The following is a 15,807-nucleotide window of genomic DNA, read 5'->3' as shown; positions in this document are numbered from 1 at the left end:
GGACTCTGAGCTCCTGGAGGTGACTTCAGCGCTGAGCTCTGGGATGCTGAGCCTGAGTGTCGAGTGCTGTTGGCGGATCACATTTTTCTGACAGTAAGTGAAGAAGTCCAGTGCTGGTCCTCCCTCAGTCCCGATGAAACCTATTGGATTTCATTTGTTCCTCACCCACCATGTGTTTGGGTTTCTTCTCCCCAGTCCCTGGCTGTGCCTCTCCTGCCACACTGGCCAGCATGGCAGGGTCCCTCTGCCCCCGGTCCAGGCAGAGGGCAGAGATGGACAGCCGGGAACTGCGCTCCCAGCTGGTGGACGCGAAGGAGAAGATTCTGGACCTCAGGGAGAAACTATGTATATCAGAATCAACCGCTTTCTCCCTGGCCAACCAGCTGCGGAAATATAGTAAGTTCTGTAGGTTCACATGCTCAGTGAGGAACGGTTGTGTGTGTTCTCTCTGAGAAAATAAAGTCTCTAGACTTGGTGCTTCTCTTCCCTTTATCAAAATAAATTCCATCCTGATTATATTCCCAGGAAGGGAAAAGGGGGTATTTTAACCCTATTTTTCTGAGGATGGACAAACTGAGGCACACAGAGTTTGGCCACGATTCCAGGTGAGGAGTAGGGTGGGGCATGAGGTAAAATGTCAGTTATTTATTCCTGCAGCTGCCAAGGAAGTGCCTGTGATTTGGGCACAGGCTACACGGGTTTGTCTCAGGAGCCTGTGCACTGTACCAAATCCTGCAGTCACATAACGTCACTGTGGTTGTAATTTCTGGGACTGATGAGCTTCCATTCAATTCAGGCTTGTGTTGAGGCCCAAGAGGAAAGCACTGAGCTGCCCCCTGGGGAAGGTTGGGATGGACACAGCCCCTGCTTCAGAGGAGCTTCCAGAGGAGTGTGCTCCTAACGGCAGTTGTGACATTCCTTAGTGACCCTGTCCAGGGGGCTGACTCTGGTGGGAGAGAAGCTTTCCCACCCCTGTGTGTCCCCTGAGCTGGGGAACCTTCAGGGACACAGGACAGCCAGCAGGTGCAGGTGGACCGTGACAGTCTGAGCTAGGAGACATTGGCCTGCGTGTGAACAAGGGACGAGGAGGACAGCAGCAGCCCCTATGACAAGCAAACCAGTGTGTGGGATGGACCCCACCCCCACCCCAGTGCGCCTGGCCACTGCCAGCCCTTGTCCTGCTCAGGAAGAGAAGCCCGAGCGACTGAGGGGTCCTGGGACAAGGACACGTGCACAGCAGGATTGGAAGGAATCTCGCAACTCTGAGGCTGAACTTGCATCCTTTTCCTCCAAATTATTTTCCAATAAATCAGAGGATTATTTTTAATCAAAAGGAATTAAAGAGAAGAATAAAAATTGAAGCCTGTTATGGAAGTGAAGAGATGAGTTCTGGGAAAGGACAAACTGTGTTTTATTAACACCTTTCCATGTAATCATAACATAAGCATATGAAATACTGTGAAGAGGAAGAAGATGGAAGAAGGCTGAAGGCCGTGTGTAGAGCAGGGACCCTGGGAATGTCTCCAGGTGCCAATGCAAGTTGTTTGTCTACGCTGTGCCTCAGTTTCCTCCTCTGTTTACACGGTGCTATTGTAGCACCTATTAATTGGAGTTGCAATGATACATTCATTAATTCCTGTGTCGCTTTTACAGCAGAGCCTGAGAAGAGGAGCCACTGTGAGCTCCCAGTTCTGTCACTTCCAGTGTGACCCGAGCCTCACTAGCGTGTGGGAATTTTCTCTCGGGTCCTCGTGGTCTAACGCCTGATGTTTCCCACAGGTGCATCCAGACGCAATATCTACCTGTGAGAGGCTGGTGCGCTCTTTGCATTCCCAGCACGAGGGCCCGACCAGTCCTGGGGTCCTGGGGGCCTTCCTAGCTGTGCAGGCGTCACTGCATCACGCCCCATGCAGTGATTTGCGTCACAGGCTGCACCTTGGTCACGTGGCCCCGATCAGAGTCAGACCTTGGGGGATGTGAACTCTGACTCTCCTAAATCCCAATTCGATTTATGCCAAGTACCTTTATGTGCCTTTCAGCTTCTCCTTCCTCATCTCGCAATAGGGATTCTCAAGGCCATGGAGATGGGAGGGTGAGAATTAAAGGTGTAGAAATCCCCACATAGGACCTGGGACTGGGGATATTTTGGTCCCTGGAAGGGACCCTGCTACCTCCCCTGTGGGCAGTGGCCACAGCTTCCCACTGAGGCCGGCGTGTGTGTCTTTCTCAGAGTGTGGCGAGTTCAGGGACGTCCTGGAGTCCATGCTGCGGGTGAGGCTGGACTTCTGGGAGGAGGAGCGGGCAGAGACGCCGACCCTGGAGGACGAGCTCAGGTAAGGGTGCTGTGTGCGGGGCAGGCAGGGGACATGTGAGTCCCTGACGTGGGCAGCTCAGCTGGGACATCTAAGAGCCCACCTGGGCCACGAGAATGGCAGGAATGGATGAGGCTGGCACGTTTTTCACAGATATTAATAAAACAAGATGAAAACAAAACTAAGGATGTATTCTGGCCCACAGCCGTGACTCAGAGCCATGTTTTCTCCTTTCAAACAAGAAATTGTTAAGGTGAAAGTCACGTAACATAAAGGTAACCAAGTACAGTGACAACTCAGCAGCACTGAGTGTAGTCACACTGCGCATTCAGGTGATGGAAACACTAAAAGCCCCGACTCCACACTGAGCGATACATCCCTGTGACAACACTGCACTTGGACCCCTCACAGTCATACAAGTAAAACTCTACAATGTTGTGCAGTCACCGTCCCATTTACTCTGAATCACACTCACCCTGACTGAATGTGGCTTCTGAGTCTGTTACCCAAAGAATGTTGTCCCCTTGGCCTGGTCATCCTGTGTCTTTCATGCTTTCGACTGGCCCCAGCCGGTCCTGCCACATTGCTTCGTGTGGCTGCGTGTCCAGTTGCTGCAGAACGTGCTGGGTGTGTCTTCACGTGGAAAAGGCCTTGGCCACAGTGAGGGACTGAGGGAGACCGTTGTGAAGCCAATTCAGGAAGACACCTGGCTCCTCTTATAGGAGAAACAGGAAGGGAGCGTCAAGGATCTCACAGGGGCAGTCTGTGACGCACGGGAGGCTTTCCCTGCACATTCTTCTCTCTCTTTGCCACAAGCAGGTCACCTAATACGTGCTAGAATTGCACTTGGAAGGCTTCCTGGGGACATCTTTCCAGAAATGTCTGCCACGACCCATATAATCTATTGTCAACTGTGCCTTTTCACATTTGCTTTTTCTCCCACCATAGGGAAGCCAACAGGGTCATTGAGCAGCAGGCCCGAGAGCTGACCCTATTGAGGCAGGTGTTGAGAGAGGGGAGAGATGGCTCGTTTCTCCTCCAGCAGCACGTGCAGGCCCTCCTCCTGCAGGACAATCTTGACAGCTGCCAGGGCCAGGGCCTCCGTGAGCACCTGGCGGAGGGGCGCAGGCTGGCAGAGCACCTCGTCCACACGCTCAGCCCAGGTGAGTGGCCGCGGGCCCTTGGGACTCTGAGGTGTTCCCAGGTGCCGGCTCACAAGACACTCCACTCACAATGTGGCTCTTTACCCGGCTGTCCTGGTTTGCACGTCACATTTATGGCCATGACAGGATCAGGGCTGGCCGGCGGGAGCAGAGGACAGAATGCTCAGGGTGGGGGTCCCAATGTCCCCACTCTGTCCTTCCTCCTGATGCATCATGGCCTTGAATTTATCAATTCTTTTATCATGGGTTTTGCTTTTGTGCGTTGTGTCCAAGGTCCCAAATCTAGGTGACCAAGCCCAAGGATTTGTTCTGTAAAATTGCACTCAGTGAAAAGGCCACACTCAGGGATCCAGAAGGACACATGTGGCCCCAAGGCCCAAGGTTCCCCACTCCACAGTGGACCTTACGCATATTTAATTAGCTTCATACTTCAGAATGTCTTTTTTGAGCTACCTTAAATGGCATTGTGTATTAATTTCAAATTCCAGCTCTTCATTGCTGATATTTAATTAATCAATTGATTGCATATATTAGCTCTGTATCCTGCAACCTTGCTACCAATGGCTTATTCATTCCAGAAGCATTTTGTTGGTGCCCTCATTGCTAATTCTTTGGGATTTTTTATATAGACATTAGCTTTTATTTCCTTTCCTCATCTTATTGAAACAATTAGACCTTCCACTGTGATGCTCAGTAGGAGTACACTTCTGACGGTTTGGGCACTTCTATGACTGCGACTGCCTATTGTTTTATTTCTCAAAGTTCTGCAGACTCATACTCCAGCAATTAGTCAATTATGCCTTAGATTTTCTTACCATAGAAATGGTCCACATGTAGAGATCTGTGCCGGTGTTCGTTGGGATGGTGTGGAGCTACTCAATATCTGACTGGACATTTCTGAAATTCTATGCAGAAAACCACGAAAAGCAGGAGGAGGAGAAGGAAGAAGAACCACCAGCCCCCAGGTAGCAATGAGCAAGCAGGGTCTGGAGGAGGGTGGGTAAAATAGGGGAGGCCCAGTTGCACTGGCCAAGATGTCAAAGTAGCCACAGATTTCACAGCAAAGGTGCATGAAAACTGTTTGTTCTTTGATGACATTCACGGAACCAGTGAAAAATTCCTTCCATTAACAAGGTTGTTCACTGTCTTCAAGGCACTTCCCAGTAACTAGAACAAGTCAGTCTTAGGGATTTCTACAATCATGGAATCTACCTGTTCTCCCTCCCATGGCTGAACTCAGTACGAGATACCATCTGCTTTCTGCGTGGTTGGCCTTCGCTTGTTGGAAGTGACCCCATAGCAGGGGATATGAGCAGACTGAAATATTTCCACCATGTCACTGCATTGCTAGACGGGGTCCTAGAAGACACAAGAGCTCCTGGACCTACACTCTCAGGAGCCTGTGCTCACTGTGCCGCTGTGGGAACAGTCAGCACGGTCCACGCAGGAGACTGAGCCACTTCGTGGTTCTCTGTGTGTGCTGTCTGCCAACACTGTACCAAAGGGGACAGTTGTGTCCCCTTCCTCAGCAGCTCCTTACGTGGCCAGTGCACAGAGCACTTGCTCCTCTCTCACTCCTGCCCTCGAGGCACCCACATTCTTCCTTTCTCATAAGAGGATAGTTTTCTTTCTTTTCTAAATGACAGCCCCTTGCACTCTGTGGCCGGTCCTTCATGGCTCTCATCAGCACCGTCTTGGTTCTGGTGTCCAGTCCCTCTTGGTTCGGTTCTATTCTTCATGCCACCAGGCTGAGCAGAGAGGAGCAGGAGAAGGAGAAGGCGAATGGAGTCCTTCAGGGCCAGTTGGGTGAAGGCCACCTGACTTCTGCCAGTCACCATGACCTGGCTGACACTGACCAGCCTGCCTGCACCGGTGCCATCCTGTTTGCTGAGCAGGGCAGCTCCAGTGTGCTGGATACAGGAGGGCTGTTTTCCTCTTCCTGTTTCAGGGGTGGCCTCACCGCCTCTGGGACCTCTGCCTGTGTCTCCTGATCAGGACCAGCCGGGGAAGCCGTGGTGCCTGATCTCTCTGAGCTTAACATTCTCTCCTGCGCACCCCCAGGCTCAGCGGGGAGGAGGAGGAGGTCAATCCCACCCAGCAGACCTCACTGCGGGAGCAGCATGTCACTGTCCGCAGTGGCCAGGACCTCTCTGAGTCCCGCCGCCCTTCCCACAGCGCTGCCCTGCTGCCTGATGCGGGAGACGTCTGCGCCTGCCCAGGTACAGCTAGTGAGTGTGTCCGGTATAAAGTAGATGAGTCCAAGTGTCCTCCCAGGGAGCCTCCATGTTCTCTGTGCCCCTCACCTGTCGCCAGGTAGAGAGATGCCAGCAGGCCCCGGAAACACACTGATTTGGATGAGGGTGGCCGCCTGAGCGTTAGGCACAGACATCAGGTGTGTCAGGCAGCCAGGCAACTCCCGAATCCCGGGCCAAACACTTACCCAGGGGACACCACGACAAGGTCACAGTGGGCACACCAGAGCTAAGCAAAGTGGGGGAATTGAAGGAACTGTAACCAACTCTCAGCCACCGCTGATGCCTGTGCACGGCAGGGGTCTGCACGAGCCCGTTCTTTCATGTTGGGACTTGTGATTTGTCCTGTAGGTCCTGATAATTGTTACAAAAGCACCAGTGACTGTCCCAGTAGGTTGGTGGTCTTGCCTGTGTCTGTGTAAATGTTACTGTAGTTCCTGGATTCCAGGCGCAATCTCTCTGTCCCCTCTAATTCAACTGATCCTTGCCAAGCCTGTGTCGGAATACCAGAGGAATTAAACCTGTCATGGCCACATCTGCCGTTGTCCTTGATATCAAGAGAGACGGGGCACGTAGCTAGAGAAATCCGGAAGAAACCGTGCAAGTGTCCTGTGACCTTGAGACCGAAATATGTTTTAACTTTTCCCAGTAAGTTCAGACCTCACCATGACAATCACCCACCATGTTGGGGGTGTTTTACAGGACGGATCAGCACGTGGTCCCTCCCCACTGCCTCAACGTCCGCAGACGAGATGGGCACAGCTCTCTAAGGGTGTCTGAGGTCACACGGGTCATCTGTCTCCAGGCCCAGATGGGCCCAGCGTGTGTCATGGTGGAAATGGCACTATTTAATGTCTGGACATTTCTCAATTTGTTTGCAGAGAACTATGCAGATGAGGAAGACAAAGAAGATCTAGAATCACTGGCCTCCAGGTGACAATGAATTATCAGGGGCTAGAAGCAAGGGTAGGACATGGCAGGGCAGGGTGGTGTCTAAGGACAGAACGTGAGGCCAAAGTCACCAAGATTTCACACTCGAGGCAAACCCAGCCCACTGGTTGTACTGACACATTCACTGCCTGGAGCTGGCAGGGCCCTGCAGCAAGGACATCACCTCCCCCGTGGTCCCTCTACTTCATGGCACTAGTAGCGTGAGTCTGACCAAGGGAACTGACCGGTCTCAGGGGCGTCTTGCCCTTGGATAGATCCCGGGTTCTCCTGCGTGAGGCTGTGACTGGCAGGGCGTGCATGTCTGCTGTCTACACAGTGGCCTTGGGTCATTGACAGGAATGTCCTCGGAAACAGTCTCCCATGGCACAAGTTTCAAACACGAGTCCTAGAACACACAAGATCTCAGAGAGTGTATACCACCTCAGGCCCCATGTTCCCTGCACTGCTGCATGTGAAATTCACAGCCATCTGTCCCCAGGGTTGACCCAGGGTTATGGGTCCCTGTGTGCTGTGTGTCCTGCCTGCACCTGACAGGGCGTCTGGGGTCTCTTCCTACTTAGATCCGCATCTTGTCAGTGCACTTTGCACTGCCGCGTGGTCTCTGTCTCTCTATCTGTCTCTCTCTGTCTCTGTCTGCCTGTCACCCCCATGCTGAAATCAGTCGAGCTGTGCCCAAGACAGAGGGGGAGGTATCCTGCCTCCTTTGCAAAGGGAGGCCACACGTCATTAGACTGCCACCTTCTGCTACCCATCAGGCCCCGCAGGGTGCTGAGGTGTCTGAACCGTCCTGCCTTCACCTTTGGTTCTTAGTCTCACCACTGTGCCCAGTGAGCTGCAGGAGGACACAGGGACTGAAGGTCGGTCACAGGCACTGACGGAGCAGGATTTCCCTCCTGGTGGTGCTGACCTGTCTGAATGCCAAGAGCCAATCAGAAGCGCCGCCTCCCTGTCTGCCGAGCATGAGGTCGGCTCTGTTCTGGATGGAGCGGGTGAGTCCTCCCGTGATAAAGCTGGTCAGTCTCACTGGCGTCCCAGGTGGCCTGGCTGTGCTCAGTCCTCTGCCCGGGCTGAGCGATGTCCCTGCAGGCCGACCCTGGAGACATGGTTGGTTCCCGTCAGGTGCTTGGGCAGAGTTTTCCGCACAGAGGGGAGGTGGGCCTGGGAGCTTTGCCGTCTGCCCAGCCCCTGACGGTTTCTCTGCCAGCCCGGGCACCTGGGATCTCTGCTTCCCCAGGCACACACCTGACAGGTGACATCTCCTTCATATACTCCATGTCTTTCTGTGTTGCCACGGTCACTGGGTGGTCTCACTGACCCTCAGGGACATGAGAGATGGGTGTTCTGGGAGGACGTTGCAAAGAGAGCACTGGGATTGCTCCCACTGAAGCCTCTTCTGCTTTCAGCCCCCACGCAGGAGGCCTGTCCCCAAGGGCCTTGGAGTGGAGACTTGAGCCCCTGCGTGTCACAGGTGCAAGCTGCAGACACACAGCTGCAGCCAAGCACCCTGGTGACCAACTGTCTGCGGCTGCCGCCGGACCAGCAGTGGGGTCGTGGCTGTGGCTTCGCCACATGGAGCCTCCCCTGCGAGCCCTGGATCCTCGCAGCCAGCGCTGACTCTGGGCACCAGTGGCTAATCCTCCCAGGTGGGCGGGACAGGGGAGCAGGAGGCTCTGATGTGGGGGTTGCTGTCACCATGCCGGGGGGCGGGGAAGGGATAGTGGGGCCCCTCCATGCTCACTCAGGGCCAGGTGGAAATCCACGGTGCTCTCCCATTGTGAGAAGAGCAAGGTCTTGGGTTTTGGCTCAGACCTGCCCTCAGGTCCTGGCATGACACTTCTTGGTTGTTCACCGTGGCTATGTCACCTGTCTTCTTAGGGCTTCACATTTCACTTCACACACCTGAGAGCCCTGAAACATCATGTCGATATTTAATTGTTTATGTGATCATTAACACAATTTCCAAAGTGGCTGATTCAGTACCAATTGTTCAACTAAAACTATGACCATGTCATATCTAATCCTTCTATCTTCCGGTGATTTGTCACTTACATAGCGATTTCACGTGGATTTTTGTTTTAACAATGTTGCTCCTGGGCCCGCCCACAGGACAGTCTCCCGACATATCCAGGTTTTATTCCAGTTCTTTAATCCTCTTTTGGAAATAAAGGACAACCTTTTTTGTGAACTGTCCAAATCAGTTTGCCCTGTGACCGTCCCACCTAGTTGGTCACCTGCAGGCATGGCAGGGCCGTGTCCTCAGTTTCCTTCTCAGAAGGACCCACTTCTGCTCAGACTGTCTTACCACAGAGCTCCCAGCCCCCACATCCTGTCCTGCACCTCCTTGCTCTCTGGCCCTCTGCATCTCCCCCCGGAGCCTGTGGGGCTGCCTGGGGCTCCTCTGTCGGGCGATGCCCTCATGTGAGAGGTGACAAGCCCCAGGTACCCGGGACTCCATGAGGGTCATGAGCGGTCAGGAGCCCCAGTCTGGCCCCTTGGGGAGGGCTCCTGTGAAGGGCTCAGTGCTCACACGTCGTGAATCCCAGACTCGTGTCCTGGTAACTTGGATCATCTAAGCCTCTGCTCTTCCCTCTGGTCTGTCTTCCAGTTCTTGGATTCCCAGGAGCCCAGCCAAGACTCCCCCGGCTGGCGCAGGCAGTCTGCCCCCTGCTCGCTGGCCCGAGTGGCCTCAAGCCGAGGATGAGTGAGAGAAAGTTGCTGTTGAGCAAGTGGAGAGTGGCGTGCAGTGTCCCAGGCCTGCGGCTGCGGGTGCAGAGGTAACCCCACCTGCGGTCTCACACGCACGCACTCCTGCTGCTCTCTGTGCGAGGTGACAGGTCGTCTCCGGCTGCTCTTTCTCTGCCACGTGTGTTCCCTCCAACAGCCGCTGTAACCTCCGTCTGGTCTCGATGGTCAAGTTGATCATTGACTTTGCAAGGCCAGCCAGGTGCCTGGAATGCACCTGCCAGAACTCAAGAATTTTCCTTCTTTTCCACCCTTGGGAACCCGTAGCTCCCTAGCAATGGTCCCCGCCGTGACTCACTGCAACCTCTGAATGAGAACCGTTCAAAGTGAGCACATCTTTGGCTCCTGACCAAAAGGAATGTAGAACCTGGTCCCAGGCAGGAGACCTGCACTGGCCTTGTGAGATTTGTGTCCAGCCCCAGAGGTGCAGGGCTGGGTGACGGGGGTGCAGTATCCAGGGACTCCGTGTCCAGGCACTGTGGACTCATTGGAGCTGACATTAGCTGAAGAACACTGAAGGTGCCCTCAAGTGACGTCAGTGCAGAAATAGTTGCACAGGGCAGGACATCAATCCTCGTAGACCATGGGGTGCTGAGGCATCTGCTCTCTCTGCATTTCATTCCCGTTTCTACCTCTGCAAGTCCAGGCAAGAGTCCCTGCTCTCTCCGTGCAATTCCATGTGGAATCTCTCCTTCTTCCTTTCTTTGCCGACCCTCTCTAGGAAAATACTTTCACTGTTTCTAAATCCTGATCCCTGTCCCAGCCAGGGTGCCCCACGGCCTCCAGTGGCTTATTGATTTCTCCATTGGACCCTTTCTCTCCTCCTTCCAAACAGTGTGGAAAGGGCCAGAGGCCTGGGTTTTCGTTGCGGGGTTGTCAGTAACAGGTCATGTTGCTTTAGTGGACTCTCAGCCCTTGGGCACCACGCTCTCCTCGTCAGACCAAGGGGGACTGGACGTGGATGAGCCTGAGGTCCGTGCTGGGTCTCGCAGCCAGGGCTCTTCCCACGGCCGCCCACCCCTTCCTGAACGTCTGGGACGTGGGGTTATAAGAACACCTGTTTCTCTGTAAAGTGCCTCTCCCCCTGCAGGTGTCTGTCTCTAAGTGTGGTGGTTGCCACTAAGCATGTCCCTCTCCAGCAGGTGTGAAAAGCCATCACTTTTCTGCAAAGAAAGGAGGAAAGTGGCTGCTAGAATCAGGTCTTTGTTGGCCCGGGACAGAGTCCCTATATCATGTCCCTGAGGATGACCTTAAGTTCAGGGAGGTTTTCTTTTACCTTGTGGCTCTCACTGTCCACTTCAGCCCAGCCTCTAACAGGAGCCTAGTGTGATCCTGGGTCCGTCCCTCTCAGCCGCCCCTCCCAACTCAGCCACCAGCAGGACTGTAAGACTCTCATTGGATTTTTTTTCTTTTTTCAGATACCAAGTTCTGCTGGAACCATGAAAAAGCTAAATGTTCTTCACAGAAAGTAGCATTTCTACTTGAAAGAAAACTTTAACAGTTGACATGGTTATAATTCGGAATAAATATTTTTATTTCCCTATTTATTTCTATACAATACCCTTTCCTGGGGTATATTTATTATAAAGAGAAAGCATAATATTTTATGTTAAAACATTTTCTCTGGCTTAAAATAAAGTTATTTAAAATAAATTAAAATGTGCCTGTGAGCCTTCCGTTCCCATCCCTGTGGCCCCATCCTAGCTCATTCTGGCTCCTGCGACAAAATACCGTGAACCGGGGGCTCACGATCAATGGAAATTCGTTCTCTCCCAGGTCGGAGGCTGACAGGTCCAAGAGGGACCAGCAGGCTCGCTGTCTGGCGAGAACCCCTTTCCTGATTCGTCCATGGCCCTTTCTCTCTGTGTCCCCACGTGCTAGAAGGCAGCTCTCTGGGGTCTTCTATGCAGGCACTCGTCCCATTCAAGAGGGTTCTGCCCTTAGGAACGAATCATTTCCCAAAAGTCCCACCTTCTATTAATATTATCATCACCCTGGGGGTTAGGATTTCAACATAAGGAATGGGGGGACCTGGGCATTCGGACCATAGTTCCCCGTGTGGCATCCTGAGATGGAGGGGGAGCCAGAGGGGGATGGACAGGGAGGGTTTGGGCATAGGAGGGGGAGAGGAGGAGGAGGAGGGGGAATGTGAGCTGAACAACAGGTGACTCTCTTCCCTGGCCCCAGCATGGCAGCCCCTCTCTCTAGGTCACCCCTAGATCCCACTCTCTGCTCACAGCTCACCCTGGCCCCTCCCCCTGCAGCCTCTGTCTTCCCACAAGAGCAGCATCTCACCCCTCCTCCTTTCCCTGATTCTGGGGACTGGTCCATGGGGACTCCCCAGGCTTAGGGCACTTTCTACTTTATGCACGGAGCTGTCCCCTTTGCCACCCACCTCGCCAGTACCCCACTGGCCACACTCTCACCTTGTGGTTCTGCAGAGTCCCAAGCACAAGAATCTCCCCCATGAAAGGGACGAGCAGCCTGGACCCCATGAGGTCGCACCGTCCCACCGCTGAGCCTGACTCCAGCCGCCCCGGGTCAGGGTGTGCAGCGTGAATGGAGTGGGGGAAACACAGTGCTCAGGACTGTGACCCGTAGCCCTGAATCGAAACGTCCAGTGCTTTATGCACATTGATTTTTGTTTCGTTATCTTCATGTGAGTTCTGTCATCTGCATGGTTGGCTTTTCAATTTTTTTAACCTCCAAAAGCCTTGTATTGGCATAACACAGGACTCTGGAATCCCACTCCTTCTTGTGTCACCAGAGGCAGGTGGGCTCCTGTGCCCCAAGACACCTGCACAGGAGTGACCATAGCCTCACTGTACCTAAGGACCACAAACTGGGGACAGCCCAACGCAGTCATTTCATATTCTCAATTAGCCACCAGATGGCAGTGTGTGACTGCTTATGACTAGAGCATTACTCTCAAAGGTTTACAAATTTAATTAGGAAGCTAATGAAAATCCCACACAATAAATGACTATAAGGCAACCCACTAACTGGAGGATGCACCTTGCGGCACATACAGACTTGTAAAATTATGTGTCCAACCCGACCACCCTTCCCCCCACCTCCATCCATCCATCTATAAACATCTGTCTATACAATATTACTTCTTTGTGATAAGAATCTTTTGGTCGCAAGTGGTCTGCAGGTGAGACAGAAAGTAACTGAAACAAGGGAGGGACGTACTGCAGGTGATTGGCAGGTCTCAGTGCAAGTCTGAAAGTGGGAGGTCTCCTGATTAGCATAGCCAAGGTCAGGTACACAGTCTCTTCTATCCCCAAAGCACTGGGTGGTTTTTTCCCTCTGGGGAACTTTGCTAAAATCCTGTATATCCTAATAGAGCATCAAGTCAGAATAACGGCAGGCGGTTCTAACAATACTGAGGGAGAGATTAGGTTATCATTACAATTACATAGTAGTCTGCTTACTACATACTCTGTTATAATCCTTAGTCCCCCACGTAAGACAGTCAGTGAGCCGAGAGGAGAGTCTACCCTTGGTTCTGACTGTGTCACAGGCCCCAGCCCAGCACCTGGCACAGCAGAGGCGCCAAATACTGCTCAGTGAATGCACCCGGGACGAGAGAGGGGGCGGTGCTGAACACTACATGAAGTTGGGACTCTCTTCGAACAGCCCAGACATGAGGTTACCATAAGCACGCTGCTTGTTAACTTGTCAGGCTGTTCATTTTTAAAACATTTTAATCTTTTTATTTATTTTTTTAGAGACAGGGCCTTGCTCTGTCGCCCAGGCTGCAGTGCAGTGGCAAGATCATAACTCACTGCAGCCTGGAACTCCCGGGCTCAAGCGATCCTCCTGCCTTAGCCTCCCCAGCAGTTAGGACTATAGGTGTGCACCACCACACCTGGCTAATTTTTCTTATTTTTTTGTAGAGATGAGGTCTCACTATGTTGCCTAGGCCGGTTATGAATTCCTGGCCTCAAGCGATTCTCTCACCTCAGCTTCCCGAGGTGCTGGGATCCCAGGTGGGAGCCACCGCACCTGTTGCTGGGCTCTTTAAACCTGATTGTCTTCCCATGGCGTCCCCCAGCCCAGGTGTACCTGGTCCCAGGTATTTCCCAGAATCTCCGCCCTGCTTTAACTTCTCGCTTACTTTGGCTTCTCTGGTCATGCACCTTTGTGTGTCTTCATGCTAAGGCTCAGGGGACACCTTTGAACCCCTTGGGCAGCCCACTGGGTCTCCCTGCTCTAGCCCACCTGCCATCACCCACTCCTGGTTCTGCACTTGACCTTGACCGCAGCGTCATCCCAACTCCAGTTAGGAGACACCCCCAGCATTCTACCCTGGGGGCCCACGCTAGCCAAGGTAACCCCTCTTTATCCATCTCTTCCAGCATCCTCACCTGGGGATAGGGGCTCTGATGTCTAAAAACGTGTAAGGAAGGAAAGTAATCTCATGGCGTTTTTGCTAGAAAATAATTTCCAATATCTGAAAAATTACTAGGAAATTGTGTGATTTAATTGCCCTGCTTCTTGGAATAAGAAAACTCAATGACAAAAGGCAGAGACTGCAATATTCTGATACCAATGGCAATAAAATAATTTAAACATTATGGCCATATATATGCCTTTCTTTTATGTTATGACACTATCATTTAAAAACATATGGAACTTAAGGTAAAACCTATTCTGCATTCTAAGGATGCCTAGAATAAGAAAATTCTGTAATTTATTTCCTTGTAAAACATCCCTTTTAACACAAATCAAAGTTTAGAATTGAACTGCTCAAATCTTTGCTTTTCCCAGGTGGGGCAGCCAGGGCCCAGAGACAGGGTGTGGTTCACCCAGTGTTGCCAACCCCTTCACCAACCGACCCTGAGAAAATAGACAAGCCCTTTTTCCACTTAGTGTCCTCAGATTCCCAGCCAGTGCTTTTTAAATAGTTGGTTCTCTGTGAATCTAATCAGAACTGAACTGAACTGGTCAGAATGGAGCAATTCCGTAAGGTTTGAGAGTTCCTTTCTCGTAGTAGGTTCAGCTTTGTTTCTGGTGAACCATGTCAAAATAAAATGTCTTGAGCACAGTAATTTGAAACCAACAAGTCTCCTTTTCTGACACTGAGCAGAGAGGAATTACGCTGACAGTTCTGATTAGCCTCCTGCTTCCTCTCTGAGAAGCAGAGCTCTAACACCACCTGGGCTGGGCTCAGAGCAGCCCACACTGTGATATTATTTGCCAATTACTGAAAGCCGGAAGCCAGCTCTGCTGCCCTGCCCAGACACCAGCAGGGACTTCAGAGGACCTTCATCCCCCGCCAGAATGGCTGGACCCAGACGGTCTCTGAAGCTCACTTCCCTCTTGGTCAATTGCGAGTATAAGACTTATGAATATTAAAGAGCTTCACCGTTAGAAGGTAGGCCTTTCAGAATATTAGATTCTACGGAACTAAAGCTTAATGACAGGATTTTATTCATAAAGCAATACTGGCATGGACAAATAAAGCTTGATATAGCTCTAAATTAGTAGTGGTGTTTTCACTTAACAATTAATTTTAAGGTGAGAGTGCCTAAAAAATATGTTTTTCTGGGAAATGAGCATGCCTGGTGAATTTTACCCTGTCTCTGATGATGATAAGAAGAGGAGTCTTCTAGATGAAGAACAGAAATAAATTATGTCAATGTATCATGAAATATAGAATTGCATGATAATTCTGTTGTATCTTTCCATTTATTTGTATCTTTAACTTTGTTGTTAATATTTTATAATATTCAGTGTACAGATATTTCACCTCCTTTGTAAAATTTATTCCTCAGTATTTTATTCTTTATGGTGCCATTGTAAATGAGATAGTTTTATTCATTTTTCAGATAGTTCATTGTTAGCGTATAGAAACTCAACTGATTTTTATATCTTGATTTTGTATCCTGCAAATTTACTATTTTTTTTTCATGATTTCTAATCATTCTTTGATGAATTCTTTAGGGTTTTCTTTTTTTTTTTTTATTTGCATTTTTTTCTTATTTAATCTAAATTCTTTTTCTTCTTTTTTATTTCAGCATATTATGGGGGTACAAATGTTTAGGCTACCTATATTGCCCTTGCCCCGCCCGAGTCAGAGCTTCAAGCGTGTCCATCCCCCAGATGGTGCACACCGCACCCATTAGGTGTGTATATGCCCCTCCACCCCTCCCCCCTCCCATTTGCCCAACACCTGATGAGTGCTATTACTGTATGTGTACTTATGTGTTGATCAGTTAAACCCAATTTGATGGTGAGTACATGTGGTGCTTGTTTTTCCATTCTTGGGATACTTCACTTAGTAGAATGGGTTCCAACTCTAACCAGGATACTACAAGAGGTGCTATATCACCATTGTTTTTGTGGCTGAGTAGAACTCCATGGTATATATATATATAC

General features: G+C 51.1%; 1 protein-coding gene and 1 pseudogene across 1 annotated transcript; both read left to right on the top strand.

Moving 5' to 3' along the window:
• The window catches only part of LOC138380672 (uncharacterized), a 33,517-nt pseudogene extending 31,210 nt beyond the window's left edge, over positions 1-2,307 (top strand).
• On the top strand, positions 231-10,931 carry LOC138387596 (putative neuroblastoma breakpoint family member 5). The gene is made up of 10 exons (XM_069474705.1): positions 231-396; positions 2,231-2,333; positions 3,261-3,475; positions 4,389-4,440; positions 5,537-5,694; positions 6,609-6,660; positions 7,489-7,667; positions 8,082-8,321; positions 9,284-9,452; positions 10,839-10,931. The coding sequence occupies exons 1-10, from the start codon at positions 231-233 to the stop codon at positions 10,861-10,863; spliced, it is 1,359 nt and encodes a 452-aa protein (XP_069330806.1). The 3' UTR covers positions 10,864-10,931.
• The last annotated feature ends 4,876 nt before the right edge of the window (positions 10,932-15,807 follow it).

Source organism: Eulemur rufifrons, chromosome 1, assembly GCF_041146395.1.
Source record: "Eulemur rufifrons isolate Redbay chromosome 1, OSU_ERuf_1, whole genome shotgun sequence".
Taxonomy (NCBI): Eukaryota; Metazoa; Chordata; class Mammalia; order Primates; family Lemuridae; genus Eulemur; species Eulemur rufifrons.
The sequence above is the reverse complement of the archived record's forward strand: the minus strand, read 5'-3'. Positions and strand labels throughout refer to the sequence as shown.

Bases quoted from the DNA above. Each gene is read 5' to 3' on its own strand.
- LOC138387596 (XM_069474705.1), top strand. From the start codon at position 231: ATGGCAGGGTCCCTCTGCCCCCGGTCCAGGCAGAGGGCAGAGATGGAC. The intron at 2,334-3,260 runs GTAAGGGTGCTG...CTCCCACCATAG, and splicing joins ACCCTGGAGGACGAGCTCAG to GGAAGCCAACAGGGTCATTG. The intron at 9,453-10,838 runs GTAACCCCACCT...TTCTTTTTTCAG, and splicing joins CTGCGGCTGCGGGTGCAGAG to ATACCAAGTTCTGCTGGAAC.